Source organism: Acanthochromis polyacanthus, chromosome 2 (assembly GCF_021347895.1).
Source record: "Acanthochromis polyacanthus isolate Apoly-LR-REF ecotype Palm Island chromosome 2, KAUST_Apoly_ChrSc, whole genome shotgun sequence".
Lineage (NCBI taxonomy): Eukaryota > Metazoa > Chordata > Actinopteri > Pomacentridae > Acanthochromis > Acanthochromis polyacanthus.
In genome coordinates this window covers 13,787,723-13,801,291 of record NC_067114.1, presented here as the reverse complement: position 1 = coordinate 13,801,291, position 13,569 = coordinate 13,787,723, and the positions used below count along the sequence as shown (strand labels likewise).

The window sequence follows — 13,569 nt, the reverse complement described above, 5'->3', positions numbered from 1 at the left end:
AAAACATAATAGAACTGGTCACAGGTCACAATAAAAAAGCAAAATAACACAATTTTAAAACATTACTTTACCTCCACTGTGAGCTGGAGCTCATTTTCTGAACATCTTCGAAGTGTTCTTGATATTGGTTCTGACTAGAATAAATCAAAATCAGTGTGAGTAAACATGACAGACACACAACTAAATGATTAACAGAAGAAAATTAACAAAAAACCATGTCTGTTGTCAAGATTCAGTTCAAATCCTCTCAACACATGAAATTTAAACAGCAGAGACTCAGATGTGAACCTTTGTTGTCTTCCAAAACAGCTGAACGTGTTGGTTGCAGTTGTTAGTTTAATCCACTAAATAGCAAGTTTGTACATCCACCTGAAATGTTGATGCTCAGTTTCACATATTTATAGTTAGAATGTTTTATATCACATTGTAAAGAATCAAAGGAAAGCAAACGGATAACTGGAACACACAAGTGGAAAAAAAAATTTAGTTAAATTTACTACAGCTTTGTACTTGTATATATGTATAAACAATCCAGGCCAAACGATGGGACGCCTGATCAACTTATTGCAAAAAAAAAAAAAATCAGAGTTTCACTGGTACAGCAAAAATAAACATATGAAGGATTGCTCATGAGAACAGATCTTTACTGTCACCATCATGCGAGACCCCGTGAGGCGCTGCAGCATTTTTATGTAGTTCTCTAAATCAACAGGAGGTGGCAGAATGTACACAAATAAAACTGCCAGAGCAAGACAGAGATTTAACTTTTGTTGTTCTCTCATCTGTTACAATCTTGAAAGTAGCCCGAAACTAGAAAACTGTATCCTGTTTTGGTGATAACTGATTTTCTACTAGACTTTACAGGAATTCAACTTACAAGTACTGATAAGAAATAGTAACAATAAGTTCATTAAGTGCCGCTCATTGGTGCCATCTCACATTAGAGCCACACACTAAATTGAGGAAGGAGCACTGCACTTCTGTGGTTTCAGCACAGACTCCAGCTGCAACCAAAAGCAAATAAAAGACTTGAGACAATTGAAATAACATCAGAAACATGCTGAACTTGTTTGACAACTTTTCAAATGACTTAATTGTTTCAATCTTAACTCAACAATGGCTGGCAATAGGACAAAAATGTGTGAAACAACATCCGAGATGAGAAAGGGAAATTCTGATGTATTGAAATTCAGTGCGTTTGTGAAAGAGGGAAGTTGCAAATGTCACTTCTTAAAATAAATTTTGAGAGGAAACTTGTAAAATAGAGCATGAAAGCACAAACCCAAGACATAATTCAAAGGATGCAAAGGCTTTATTTACAACACATCAAAAATACAGATAAAAATTTATATAAATGGAAAACATTAGCATAGAACATCCAAAACCCAACATGTCCACATGTAATCTTATTAAACACTACTATGTAATCATACAGTATTCTGATCAGTTGCTTTAAACAAGTACACCAATACAGAGGGTTAAGAACATAGTGTGGCAACAGAAGATGTGGTATAATTTGAAGTACATGGTTGCTGGAACAGAAAACAGGTATTTGTTTGATCTTATATCAGAGCAGTAAACTAACACCAACATTCCTACAGCCAAATAACCTGAGAGTATTGGTTTGTTCTTGCCACTTAGCAGCTACAGCATTTACATTTATGTTCGGTGGCGTGAAAAAAAAAATAAATTCACTTCATCCATTCTCCTCTGAATTCTCATCCTGGCAGTCCCCCCCCACCCCTACAAGTTGAGGTAAGAAGGTGTGCACTCAACATGTCACCCAGTCATGAGCTTCACTAAACTTCAGGAATTTGTTCATCTAGAGTTACAGAATCAGGTGATGTTGCACAATAACTGGTTTAGAGGAGAAGGGATACAGGGGATTCAGCACTCGGCAGGCTACTCATCAGTAACAGACATGGGGTTGTCATATGCTGCTGACTCCAGGTCCTTTGCTGGTTTCCTGCGGTGCTCTGCAGGAGGTCTGGGTGGTGGATTCTGAGGAGGATTCTTGATACTCTGTGCAACCGGCTTCCTGGTGTCCTTCTGTGGAAGAATTGGCTCCCAGTGTTCACCTCGAATGGCTGCCTGGATAGCAAGAAGATAACAAGTCAGCACTGGTCCGCTAAAGTCAGATCAAGTGAAGCGCAACAGGAACTGATTGTTGAAATCCAAGAAATTATAAAAGAATAAAGATTAACAATTGTCCTTATCATAACCCATGTACAGAAAATGAGGTAAACTGTGCAAAGCTTCCTGGAACACTTCCTGTCCTCGGTTTCCACATTTAGAGCTGTTGACGAGTTTAGTCACACCCCTAACTGGTCAGATTTCACAATAGGTTGCAAAGCCATGTCTCAACAGAGGGACCAGTAATGAAACAATCTCTTCCTTGTTAGCATTTCCTTGTTTCCGTAATTGGGCCCCTTCTTACCTCAGATAACAGTTTTATCAAAGTTGATGATAATTCACTTGCTAGATTTAGAAACATGTGGGAAAAACTCCCGCCCTACTTACTGCGAGGTAAATGAGGCTGGCAATGCCCAGGCAGACACATCCGAGGACTGTAGCAAGCATGAAACCCCCAGGTACGCAGATTCTAAGCCAGACAAAACAAGGGGATCATGAGGACAAAAGGCTATACTGACAAGTCATTGGGCTTTTGTTGGAGAGAACAGTGAATAAGAGGAATGCTGTTCAGCAAAGAAAAGAGACTTACGCGGCATGTAAAAATGCTCTGACGTAGTAGTTCCTTGTCAGTGGTCCGAAGGCTTTTACACACACCGTGAAGCAGTACTGACCGCTGAGAGGAAACACAGAATGAGAAATAAACTTAACAAAATTTGCCCATTAAAGTACGGTTCAGATGTGGCAAGAGCATGAAATTATTCAGCATCACTTACGATCTGGCTACACTTGTCCCCTTGGCCCTCTTGCTTCTGGGATACTCAAGTAGACACACAAACACTCCAGCAGCACTAGTCATCTGTCAAGGCTGCTTTCTGATAACATTAACAATATTCCATTTTTAAAAACAAGTTACTTAATGTAAGCAAATAAAGCGCTTTACAAAAACAGAGGAATAAAAGAATCATCAAGAGGATTCACACAGTTAGCACTGATAGGATACTAACATAAGCTAAAACAAACATTTGTGACCCCAAATAGTTAAAATGTATTTCTACCTTTGAGTGTTTTCAATAATATCAAACGAAAAAAGTATTTTCTGTATTCCAACAGAAGCAGACAAGTTTGAGACTCACTCTGATGCCAATAATAAAATCAGGTTTGACTTAACTTGCCACATCATTGTTCTCGTTACTGTTCGATTAGTCATGCATTTAAATGCTGCATTTGTTGTGATTTTAGAGAGCATTTCAAGTTCATGTACAGGTGAAAAAAAAAATACTGTTTAAAATATTAAGTGTGAATGATTCCATACCGGTACAGACTTCAGTTTACTCAACTACATCTCTGCTACAAACATTTCTACACTTATAATTCTACATGGTAGTGTTATAGTAGCTATAAATAGTTGTTCACACTTATTTTCCTGCCTTTAACCTGCTCGTCTTGTTCAAGTACATGTGTTTTGTCTGAGCACTTTGAGAGCAAAGAAAAAAATAGTTTCCTTGTATGTGGACACACAATTTGGCAGAACAGCTCATTCTGACATCCGCACTTACAGCTTTGCGATTTCTAAATTCTAATACAGCACATAATTGTACTCATATTGTATATGAAGCCCAAAAAGCAAACCTAGACATACTTTCTTTAGTTCAAACCGGTTTTGGTTCATGCAGAGCATAAAGGATACACAGCATAAGCAGCAAACTGCCAGCCTCTGAACTGCCCAGCCACCCCGACAACTCCTCCAGTGAGGAGAACTGAAAGAAGGAAGCAAGAATATATTATTTAAATAAAACAATACAGCTTTTATAATACACAGAGGTTCAAAACCGAGGTATTCACTCTGTGATGAAACTGGAGAAGGCAGCTACAAGTACTGTAGTATTCCTAATGAACAATTCCTGTTTAAATTAAGCTGCCCATAATTAATTAGACATTAAAACTTAAGAGTAAACACCACTTCTTTTTTCACATTTAGACAAAGCAGTTGTACTCACTGAGGCCGGCAGCCAGAGCCTGCTCGTTGGCCCACATCGCCCACTCGATTTGGCCCATTGGTTTCACCTGCTCAGCTCCACTGCAGTTACAAGTCTCCAGGTGGCGGCTCACCACTTAAATGATTTCTACAAGGAAGGGATTTTATTTTACGAGACGTGAGGCGTGTAGATGTGAAGCAGGAGGCAGGGCTAATGTCAGCCACCCCCCGTTTCAGTCGTCATTTCCTAAAAATGCAGCAGCTGAGCAATAATCCAGCTCACGGTTCAGGTATCATCAGGAGGCAGCTGTGAGCTACGTGACTCTTTGTGTCTCAACAGTCTGTTATTGTCGGCGGCCATTTATGATTTTCAACAGGTGTTTTCATCTTCAAAACTTTTTTTTAAAAAACGTCCATTTCATTTAGAATGGCTTAGCTTCCAAAGTTAACTTACTGGATATAGCTGAACATCTTTCACGGTTGTGCCTACACTGTAAAAAATATTTTTAAAAAAGTTTTATTTTTTAAATGTAGTAAGTCCTAAAGTAACTGAAAAACGTACAATTTATTTACATGTTAACCATTTAAAAATAACAGGTCAAACTACAAGTGATGTCCAATAAAAAACCTGGTGCATTTTTTTTAAATTGTACGTTTAAATTGTAAATATTTTATTGTATTTAAATCAGCTAACAAATATTATTTGACAGATATTTGTTGCTATTTTAACAAAATAGACTTTTAGCTTTTTTTTCTGGAACCCTTGTTGCCAGATATATATTCTATTTTATTTTTTACAAGTTGTTTTTTCTCTCTTTTTTTTTTACAATGTATGAGAATAAAAGAAATGAAAACGAATGAAATGACAAAAGACAAACAATTATCTTGACTAAAATATATATTTTATTTAATTTTACGCAAAATAAGATGATGAAAAACTCCATGAAGTCACAGACACACATATTCAAGGCCCCCTGTAGTGACCATTTGCTCCAGTTGTGAACCACTCAGTGCTCAGAGTATTTATTTGCTACCTGAGAGTCAAGCACATGCTCAAGTCCACAACTGAACCCATTACATGAATGTAACACAGTATCCACCTGTAGATACAATTAAATACTATAAGATAAACCTTATCTTATTGTGCAGAGAGCTACACATACTGGGGAACTGAAAGAGGAGAAGAGAACATCAGCGTCATTTGAATGAAGAGAGACATATTAGTGTCCACACTGATAAGGGAGGTGCCTGGTTTTGCTTTTGCTATTTATGGCTACATCTGATAATACAAATGTTAACTCTGCTGAAGTGGCTTCGGTATTGCTCAGGAGAACTTGTCTCTTCGGGGCTGCAGGGCATCACACAGTTTTCTTGGGCAAACCATCAGATGACAGCAGATGCTGAGTGGGATCCTCAACCACACAAGGACCAGGTCCAGCCTTAAATGTACAAACAAAAGATCATGTTTCTGACTTTTACCAAAGCACCAACTCATCCTCTAAAATAATCCTGTTTGTCTGTGTTAACATTTATGCATGTATCAAAATTATTAACCTGTTCTAATCGACACTTGTGAATGGAAGTGACTGCATTAATGCTTTAACTTTGAACAGTATATCATAGTGTATTCTATTATATTAAACGGAAGGAACGCAACACAAAGTTATGTAAAGGCAAGTTAAAAGGAAACATAAATCTAAACTCATCTTGCAATCCAACAACTGATACACCACTTCTTTATACTGTATATTGTGCAACTTTATCAAAGCCACATCAAGACATTTAGATCCAAGACAGATAACTTTTAACTGATTTTCAGTTGCTATTTAAAGTAAACAGATGAAAGAACTGAGCTGAAGTAGTACTTCTGTGAGTTCTTCTTTACCTTGGTACTGATGATGTAGTTTATTCCCTTTGCCATTGGCTCCAGACCAATACCCCGTTTCAGCTCCTCAGAAAGAGGAGCGCGACTGACTGGAAGACCTTTAATAAAGCTACAGAGGAGGAAAAAACAGTCAGTGACACTTTTAAAAGGGGTTTAAGCAAACAAACCTCAAATCTATTCAGTAAATGTGTAATTCAGCCCTCTACTAAGAGTTTCAGGACTGTATGGTTTTTAAATTGTGGGAGATGATATCCACAGGCATGAGTCTTTCTAAACCATACTTTCCTAAATGAGAGGTTTCAGTTCTTCCTTTTTGATAAATGTACAAAAAAAAGTTTCACTTTTCATAATCAATTATTGAGCCTTATCAGTCAACTCACTCTTCTCCGTTCGTGTCAGGGGGGAAGAAATGCTGAACCACTTGGACAATCTCAGAAACATGTTGCTCCAAAGTGAAGATAACAGCATTGGGTCCTGCATCAAAAGTGTAGGCCACCTGCAAGACAACAGACATGGTGAGTGTCATATAAAAACAGACAGTTTCCTGTTTTACAGTTTGAAAAAGCCCTCACAAGTTTCACATCTTTATTACACTATCTCAGAAATTCAGCTGCATGAAGTGAGACAAATTTCTAACATAAGAGAAAGGATAAAAAGGACATATATATTTGATAATAATATTACAACCGTAACACAGCTTTTACATACTCTTTAAGTATATCATTGTAAGATGTATACACTTACATGCAAATGATCAGAACTGCCATGGACATTTGCCTCTATTACCTCAAAAATATATTCTGTGTAATTAATATAACTGCCCACCTTCATAATACTTTAAACAGCAAGTGATTTTCTGCCATTTAATGCAGCAGAATTACAATTCAGTTTTATGTATTTCATTAACTAAATCTATGAGAAAATAAAATTTTGTTTGCTTTCTTTATTGCCAAATTTGAGTCATCAGTGTCGAAATGCAATAAAGGTGAACACAGAACTATAAAAAACAGTTTTATCAAACACTGGATTAGATGTTTTCTCTGATCAACAACAGAAATGTAGAGCTGCTCACCCTTGTCTCCCCGTAATGCTTGTTATACCGATGCACCAAGCTGATGACCTGATGAGACACACTACTGAGGTAAAAGATTGGAGGGTAAGTGTCAAGGCAGGTGGCATGGAACTGGTTACTGTCCTTCATGGTTAGCTCAGCAAATGCAGGGAAGTCCTTTCTTCTCACCGCATCAATCATTTCCACCATCCGCTCTGGCACAACAGACTGAGCACGGTGCTACAGACACACACACAAATGTTGTATGAGTAACAAAAAGCTGAATTTAAATGTTGTGTAGTGACAGAAGAGACTATACTGTTAATATAGTGAAATGCAGAGTGGGTTGGGAACTAAATACCTTTAATAGACAGCTTGTTTGTACACTGGTCTGCATTCCAGAGGTGCTGCCTACTGGCTTCCTCTCTGCACTGGCCTGTGACAAAGTAGTCAAACTTTTCACTGCTCAGAATAAAAGCGTGCATTTTCTATAGAGACACTTTCTCAACATTAACAAATTTGCCAGCACACTACTGACTCACAGCAGAACTTTCATTATCATTTTGTCACACTTGGTTTCATTCTCGTACACACACAGTCAGACCTACCACTAGTACAAGGATTCTGAGCTCAGGCCAGTGAGTCTGTGGCTCCACCTGCTGGGCTAGACTGTCCTTCCCGTCATCTTTGTCTCCCATGATCCACTGGACAAACCCCCCATACATGCTCCTGCATGCGCTGCCCGAGCCTTGACGAGCAATCCCAGACAACTCCCCTTCCACGCCAAACACCCGAGCCAGAGTGTAAACTGTAGCAAATGGACAACCAAAGGAGAAACTACAGCGAAAACCGGCATAAAGTGGAGATTTATTAAAGTAAATGTTAATAATTTTATTCTTCTGTATATCAGAATTTTCTCACCTAATAAAAAAAATCACCTAAATTCACACTACAATCCATACTGAAGAACTGATTAAGACAGGTGACATAATGTAAAGTTTCTTTTTCTATTCTCAAAAGCAGTTATTAGGCTTTCAATAAAATATGTCCTCTGAAGTCATTAGTGTTCTTAAGCCATGCAATGAAACATAGCTGACACACACACTCACCTAGACAGGCGAACCCCGCAGCTGAAGAGGCGAGTCCAGCCGCTGTGGGGAAGTTGTTAACAGAGCAAATGTGGACTTTGTGTGACAAACCAGTTGAATCCACACTAGGGTCTCCATCATTACGTCTCTTCCGCGCTAGTCGTCGAACTAAATACAGAATAAATCAAAAACAGAAAATGACATTGTGGTCTACATGCTTTGTAACTCACTATTAGTTGTAAGGGTAAAAGTAAAACAGACATGACTCACTCTCTCTCAGACAGGACTGCAGTCTTGGATGAGTTATGTCCTCCTCTTTGCCATTGAGCCATATTCGATCCTCTTGAAAAGATCTGCTGGTTGCAACTGTTGTGGTTGTTTTGAGCTAAACAGAAGAGGTAATGTAAGGAAGATCAGCAATTACTTGTACCTCTCTCATCAGTAATGTAATGTTAGAGTTGAAGCTTCAAAGCTATGTGCAAATCACATGAAAATATTCATGCGACTCAGGCACAGCTATAGTAGGGTTATTTAATTTTTTCAATGATCAGAGCCATCAAATATATGATATCTTCCAATGTTCCATGTACATTTTTCATATATATCTTTAACAGAAATCAGTGTCACAGAGATATTTTTGCAGGAGTGAGTTCACAATGCATGAAATTGCACAAGTGAATATGAACAGATCAAGACTGGCCAGCTAAACTAACAATAGTTAAACACACATGCAATGAAAGCACAATTTCATTGATTTCTTTTAACATATTAGTTTAAGGGGCCAATATATGGCATGAAAACACAGTAGAAGTTGTGCAGTAATTCTGGAAAGGTGCAATTAGCAAAAGGTTTGCAGACTGATAAAAAAAAATCTGTTAATTAAATACCTGGTCTTGATGCAATGTGACACTCAAAGATGAGTTAATGGGTAGAATTAATTCTTCGTTTCTCTTCCCCCCTGAAAAATAAGAAGGCTTTAAACACAGAGCACAACTGAGCTAACATCAGCATGATACTATGACACAATCTAAACAGACTCAACAGTAATTCACTCCTTTCATGGCAACTATTCAGTGAGACAATAAGTCACTACACACAATTGCTTTCGATTAGAGTAGGATTTAGTCATCTTCACTGCTACAAAACTAATAAAACGCTAACTTATACACAAGTCGAGGTGATACTTACAGTATTTAACGACAGCTATATTCACAGGTGCGGTGCATGTCACTATTTTTGGCTTGTCCATATTATTCTCAGGCATTGCTCTGAATGTAAACTTAATGTCGTACTGATAAAACTACCAGAATATTCTAATAAACAGTGAACGTGGATCTTCTCGTGTTTAGAATTTACACTGCAGCCAACACAACCTTCCTGTAGCGCTTACAGGACAGCTCACTCGATTGGCCACTGGTGAACACGTGGTTAAACCCGACCACCAATCAGAGACCAGTTGCTTTCATCAGCCAATGAGAAATCATCTGACCACAGTCGTGCGAAAATGGGGCAAGGACGGAGACCAACCCACATGGCTGAATGTCACCAAGGCTTCATTCAAGTCTATGCAAAATTTATAAGGATTATCAATAACATAAACTAGCTTTGAAGTATTTGATTATTATGGATAAAAATAAATTTACTGTGAATAACAGTGTATTAAAGCAGCAGAAATATAAATATCAGGAAAAGCAACTGAAAATTAAAGAGACAGTTTTGGAAATTAAGTACTCTTGTATTGTACTTGACTTGAACTGAAGTCCTTACTGTTCAATTTTGAGGTACTTGTACTTCAATACTTCTATTTTATACCAGTAAATAGGTCAACCCCACTACCTTTTAGGAGGAAATACTACTCCACAACATTCATTCAGTAACTTTATTTACACATAATACATAAAATAGCCTCATTAAAGATGCACGGTTATACAATAACCAGTTGCAATATTAAAATGTTGCTATATACATCTGTTTTACATTCTAGTATTTTGGTATTGGTAGGGGCAATTTTGATTGTATGGGTAGTTCTATTTTCGATATTTTAGGTCATGTTGAGTTTTAAAATACTACCTTATGTAAAATTTCAAATACACCACCTCAATTTGTCATATTTTGGGCTCAAATAAAGACTACGAAATTCCACATCTGGTGGCACAGTAACTGTAGCTGTCCAGTCCTTTTCTTTCAGATTTAGATGTCTCTTTTTCCTTTGGTTATTCAGCTGTGCCTTATTGCTGTATGCTGTCTGTGGAAACAAAGCTTGCTCGTTATGTCGACTCTTATTGGATGTAAATAGAGGAATTGTTAGAGAAAAAAGTAAAATCACATTTCTCCATGCATTTTATTGAAAAAGTAGTTGGATACATTTGGCAATTTGTTAACTGTTCATTCTGAAATTAAATTCAAAATGTCAACTTATGAGGGAAAACATAGCAAATCATCCATATAAAACCAAAAACATCAGCCTTTCCTGTGGTGCTGAGTACACTGTGTATTGATGCTGCTAAGTTTTCTGTTCAACTGAATGGAACAAATTTGTGTAAAATCCCAAATGGAACCTTTTTGCAAGGGCTGAACTTTCATTAAGATGATCAAGAATCATTTTAGAAATTGTCAACTAGAAAACCAACTCTTGAATTTAAGGCTTTTTTATTGTTTTTTATGTAAACCTTTATGATACATGTCAGCAACAACAAAACATCCAAGAACAACATCCAGACCTAATGGGATGTTAGTCCTCAATAGAAAACAACGCATTTCATTCAAAGAACAGTCTAGATAATACGCATCAGCAGCAGTATGTTTAAGATTTTGTCTAGTTTCTTGTGTTTGAAGAACAGATAGCGAAAATAAAGAAAAAAATAGTAACTACTGAGAAGGTCTAGGAGTGAACCAGTGCCATAAGCTGTCCAGGGATACAACACAAGCAGTACAAATTTGTAGCAACTTCATTGAAAAGAGGTTGCATAAGAAAACCTTTGACACTGTGTCTGCTCTACCCTCCACCACCTCCCTCAATATCAACTTAATGTCCTTGTTCTTACGTCTTGGTATGTAGTTTCCAAAGACACAAAGAAACTAGTGTAGCATCCCAGGATCTTGCTAACAGAAGCACACTAGTCAAATCTGCAGTCAGAGTCCCAGTGAAGCACGTCAACTCATGACTTCTTGGCTCCTTCCAGGGCTCCTGTTCAAAGTTAATAATCGTCCTCATCATCTGAGTCCATCACCCTCCGTCTGTTAAACTGCCAAATACAGTGTATTAGAAACATATCACAAGTGACCGAAAATCAATCAAACGTGACATTTCAGTGGAACTTACTGTGACAGTTGTCTTTTTCTCTGTTTGCTGACTGACTTTCTCTAGGATCTCAATCAAGCCAGACTCTGAAATCTGCCAAAGAGAAATTGTGTTCATTGCTTTACTGGCATGTGGAAGAATCTCAATAACATACAGAACTTCAAGCATTCAGGGTTATTTTCTCACCTTTCCTCCTAATTTGCCAAAACGAGCCATTTGAATGAGATAGTTTTCAACTGCATTTGCCTTCTCAGGCTTCACCAAAGCAAGATTGCTCACTGAAAAAAAGGGAAGGAAAAGGACATCGATACATTGGAAAGCGAAAATATTAGTGGGCTTAAAGATAAATCTGACAGAACACTTACATCTGGCACGGGCAGACTGGTCTAGAACCTGAGCCAATATAGAGTTCCTCATATCGGTTTCTCTGTAAATAAAGACAAACAATATTTTCAGTTCCACTCACTACTGAGAACAATAAAAAGAAACCAGAAAAAATCTTCAATTTATTAAACTGAAAAGTTATCAGAACACCTGCTGGGTACCTCAGCTACACTTGAGAGGTTGAATATTGTAGAAAATGTTTCTAACTTTCATCAAACATACTCTATAAGAATAATGATTCTACAAGATAGCTCAGTTCAAAAATGTTATTTAAAATGTATTTATTTGAATAATAAATTAAGTGACCTGTATGTAACTAAAATGTAAAAACTATAGTTGTTAGCTTTTAGATGAATTCCACATCTTACCTTTGCTTGGCCTCCTCTCCTTGCTGATTATTACCATCCTGAAATAATATAGGAGACAGCATCATTACATTTAGGTTGTATTTCTGCATTTAACTCACTGTTTCAACCTTCAATTCATGTATGTTTGCATTATAACTACAACAACTTCCAGCATGCACTGCTTCTTATGCTGTTGGTATCTAAGAAGCCTCTTATTTTGTCTCCATCCTGAGAAGGGTTATCAGTAAATTTAATACCTTGAGAAAAAAATAAATGCTTGTCTCTTGATAACGGTTGGCGTATTGTAAAACAACCACAAATAATGCGGATAACTCCAGTACTCTTCTACTGCTTTTTTCCTTCTATAAGACAAAAATCTGATTGTTATCTTTAACAAATTTAACAGAATGGTAGCCATAACCAAACCAAACCCATATGATGTTTCTAAATAGAAATTTGACATATTCCATAAACAATTAATTTAAATATTGGCTGTCAAGTTAAGGTAAGAAAAGACCCTGGACATTAAAGGCCAACCAAAACTGAATTGACGCACCAAACACGGCTAAAGAATGCTGCCTACATGCAGTTATAAAATACACACATATAGATAGATAGATAGATAGATAGATAGATAGATAGATAGATAGATACTTCTTGCTTTCTTTGAAATAGCTTGGGATAGCTACTCTCAATTTAGAAACAAGTAAAAACAAAACTCGAATAGAAAAGTCTTATTCCTTATTCCCAACCAAGCCAACCACTCCATTGTCTACCCAAAACAGTTTAACACTATGGTTTATGTTTCGTTGTTCAGTTTTGGTCAAGCAAGTGAACGTCTTGTTCACTGGAGTATAGTTAGCACAAAGCTAGCACTGCGGTGACCACTGTGACTTGGCTAATTACTGGGACAACAGGACAGCATTTACACACAGCATGGCTAGATACAGTGATTTTTGCACCTGAGTGACAGTTTCATTACAAGCGTCTAGTTTAGCTACATTAGCTAGCAGCACCCTGAACTCAGCATCTCCTTATAAGGCGGCAGCAAACACGCTTCCCAGCCTACTTTCAGCACTTACCCCGTGTTTTGCCTGCAGCTCTGCCATCCTTTGCCGCCTAATTGCCTCTAATTCGTCGTCTGCCATTGTTTATTACAGTAATAGAGATCTAAAACAAGAAACGGGATGCGATAGCGTACTAAAAATGCTCACTACACTCCAACCACTGACAAGGCCCTACCCAGCTCAGGGAGCGAAATTGATATCGGAAACACTGATCCAACACACTGGTTATAATCGAGCAATCGAGCACAGAGTCCGGAAGCATTAAAAAGTCCCGAACGAGCTTCCTGTAGTTTGTTTTCGAGGACAAGGTACAAATAATGGCATTTATTTAAAATTAT

The 13,569-nt window shown here is 37.5% G+C and overlaps 3 protein-coding genes across 3 annotated transcripts; all 3 read right to left on the bottom strand.

Moving 5' to 3' along the window:
• Positions 1–1,293: 1,293 nt before the first annotated feature.
• Positions 1,294–4,293, bottom strand: LOC110948655 (cytochrome b-245 light chain). The gene is made up of 6 exons (XM_022190289.2): positions 4,131–4,293; positions 3,821–3,890; positions 2,907–2,981; positions 2,723–2,806; positions 2,521–2,602; positions 1,294–2,091 (listed from the first exon to the last, which is right to left on the bottom strand). The coding sequence occupies exons 1-6, from the start codon at positions 4,186–4,188 to the stop codon at positions 1,903–1,905; spliced, it is 558 nt and encodes a 185-aa protein (XP_022045981.1). The 5' UTR covers positions 4,189–4,293; the 3' UTR covers positions 1,294–1,902.
• Positions 4,294–4,988: 695 nt separating this feature from the next.
• On the bottom strand, positions 4,989–9,543 carry mvda (mevalonate (diphospho) decarboxylase a). The gene is made up of 10 exons (XM_022190290.2): positions 9,321–9,543; positions 9,020–9,090; positions 8,403–8,517; positions 8,154–8,300; positions 7,653–7,852; positions 7,406–7,480; positions 7,066–7,284; positions 6,374–6,489; positions 5,994–6,102; positions 4,989–5,547 (listed from the first exon to the last, which is right to left on the bottom strand). Exons 1-10 carry the CDS (start codon positions 9,394–9,396, stop codon positions 5,467–5,469), a joined length of 1,209 nt encoding a protein of 402 aa, XP_022045982.1. The 5' UTR covers positions 9,397–9,543; the 3' UTR covers positions 4,989–5,466.
• Positions 9,544–10,454: 911 nt separating this feature from the next.
• pdcd5 (programmed cell death 5) lies at positions 10,455–13,441 on the bottom strand. Its single transcript, XM_022190325.2, has 6 exons — positions 13,247–13,441; positions 12,186–12,223; positions 11,799–11,860; positions 11,620–11,711; positions 11,455–11,526; positions 10,455–11,377 (listed from the first exon to the last, which is right to left on the bottom strand). Exons 1-6 carry the CDS (start codon positions 13,310–13,312, stop codon positions 11,330–11,332), a joined length of 378 nt encoding a protein of 125 aa, XP_022046017.1. The 5' UTR covers positions 13,313–13,441; the 3' UTR covers positions 10,455–11,329.
• Positions 13,442–13,569: the final 128 nt, after the last annotated feature.

Excerpts from the sequence above, each read along its gene's own strand:
- LOC110948655 (XM_022190289.2), bottom strand. The coding sequence starts at position 4,188 with ATGGGCCAAATCGAGTGGGCGATGTGGGCCAACGAGCAGGCTCTGGCT. Across the intron at positions 2,603-2,722 it reads AGAGCATTTTTACATGCCGC|AATCTGCGTACCTGGGGGTT; the intron begins GTAAGTCTCTTT and ends TGTCTGGCTTAG. Across the intron at positions 2,092-2,520 it reads CCAGCCTCATTTACCTCGCA|GCAGCCATTCGAGGTGAACA; the intron begins GTAAGTAGGGCG and ends CTTGCTATCCAG.
- mvda (XM_022190290.2), bottom strand. The coding sequence starts at position 9,396 with ATGCCTGAGAATAATATGGACAAGCCAAAAATAGTGACATGCACCGCA. Across the intron at positions 7,481-7,652 it reads TCAGAATCCTTGTACTAGTG|GCCAGTGCAGAGAGGAAGCC; the intron begins GTAGGTCTGACT and ends ACTTTGTCACAG. Across the intron at positions 6,490-7,065 it reads AGCATTACGGGGAGACAAGG|GTGGCCTACACTTTTGATGC; the intron begins GTGAGCAGCTCT and ends GTTGTCTTGCAG.
- pdcd5 (XM_022190325.2), bottom strand. The coding sequence starts at position 13,312 with ATGGCAGACGACGAATTAGAGGCAATTAGGCGGCAAAGGATGGCAGAG. Across the intron at positions 12,224-13,246 it reads AGCTGCAGGCAAAACACGGG|GATGGTAATAATCAGCAAGG; the intron begins GTAAGTGCTGAA and ends ATATTATTTCAG. Across the intron at positions 11,527-11,619 it reads TTGGCAAATTAGGAGGAAAG|ATTTCAGAGTCTGGCTTGAT; the intron begins GTGAGAAAATAA and ends TCTCTTTGGCAG.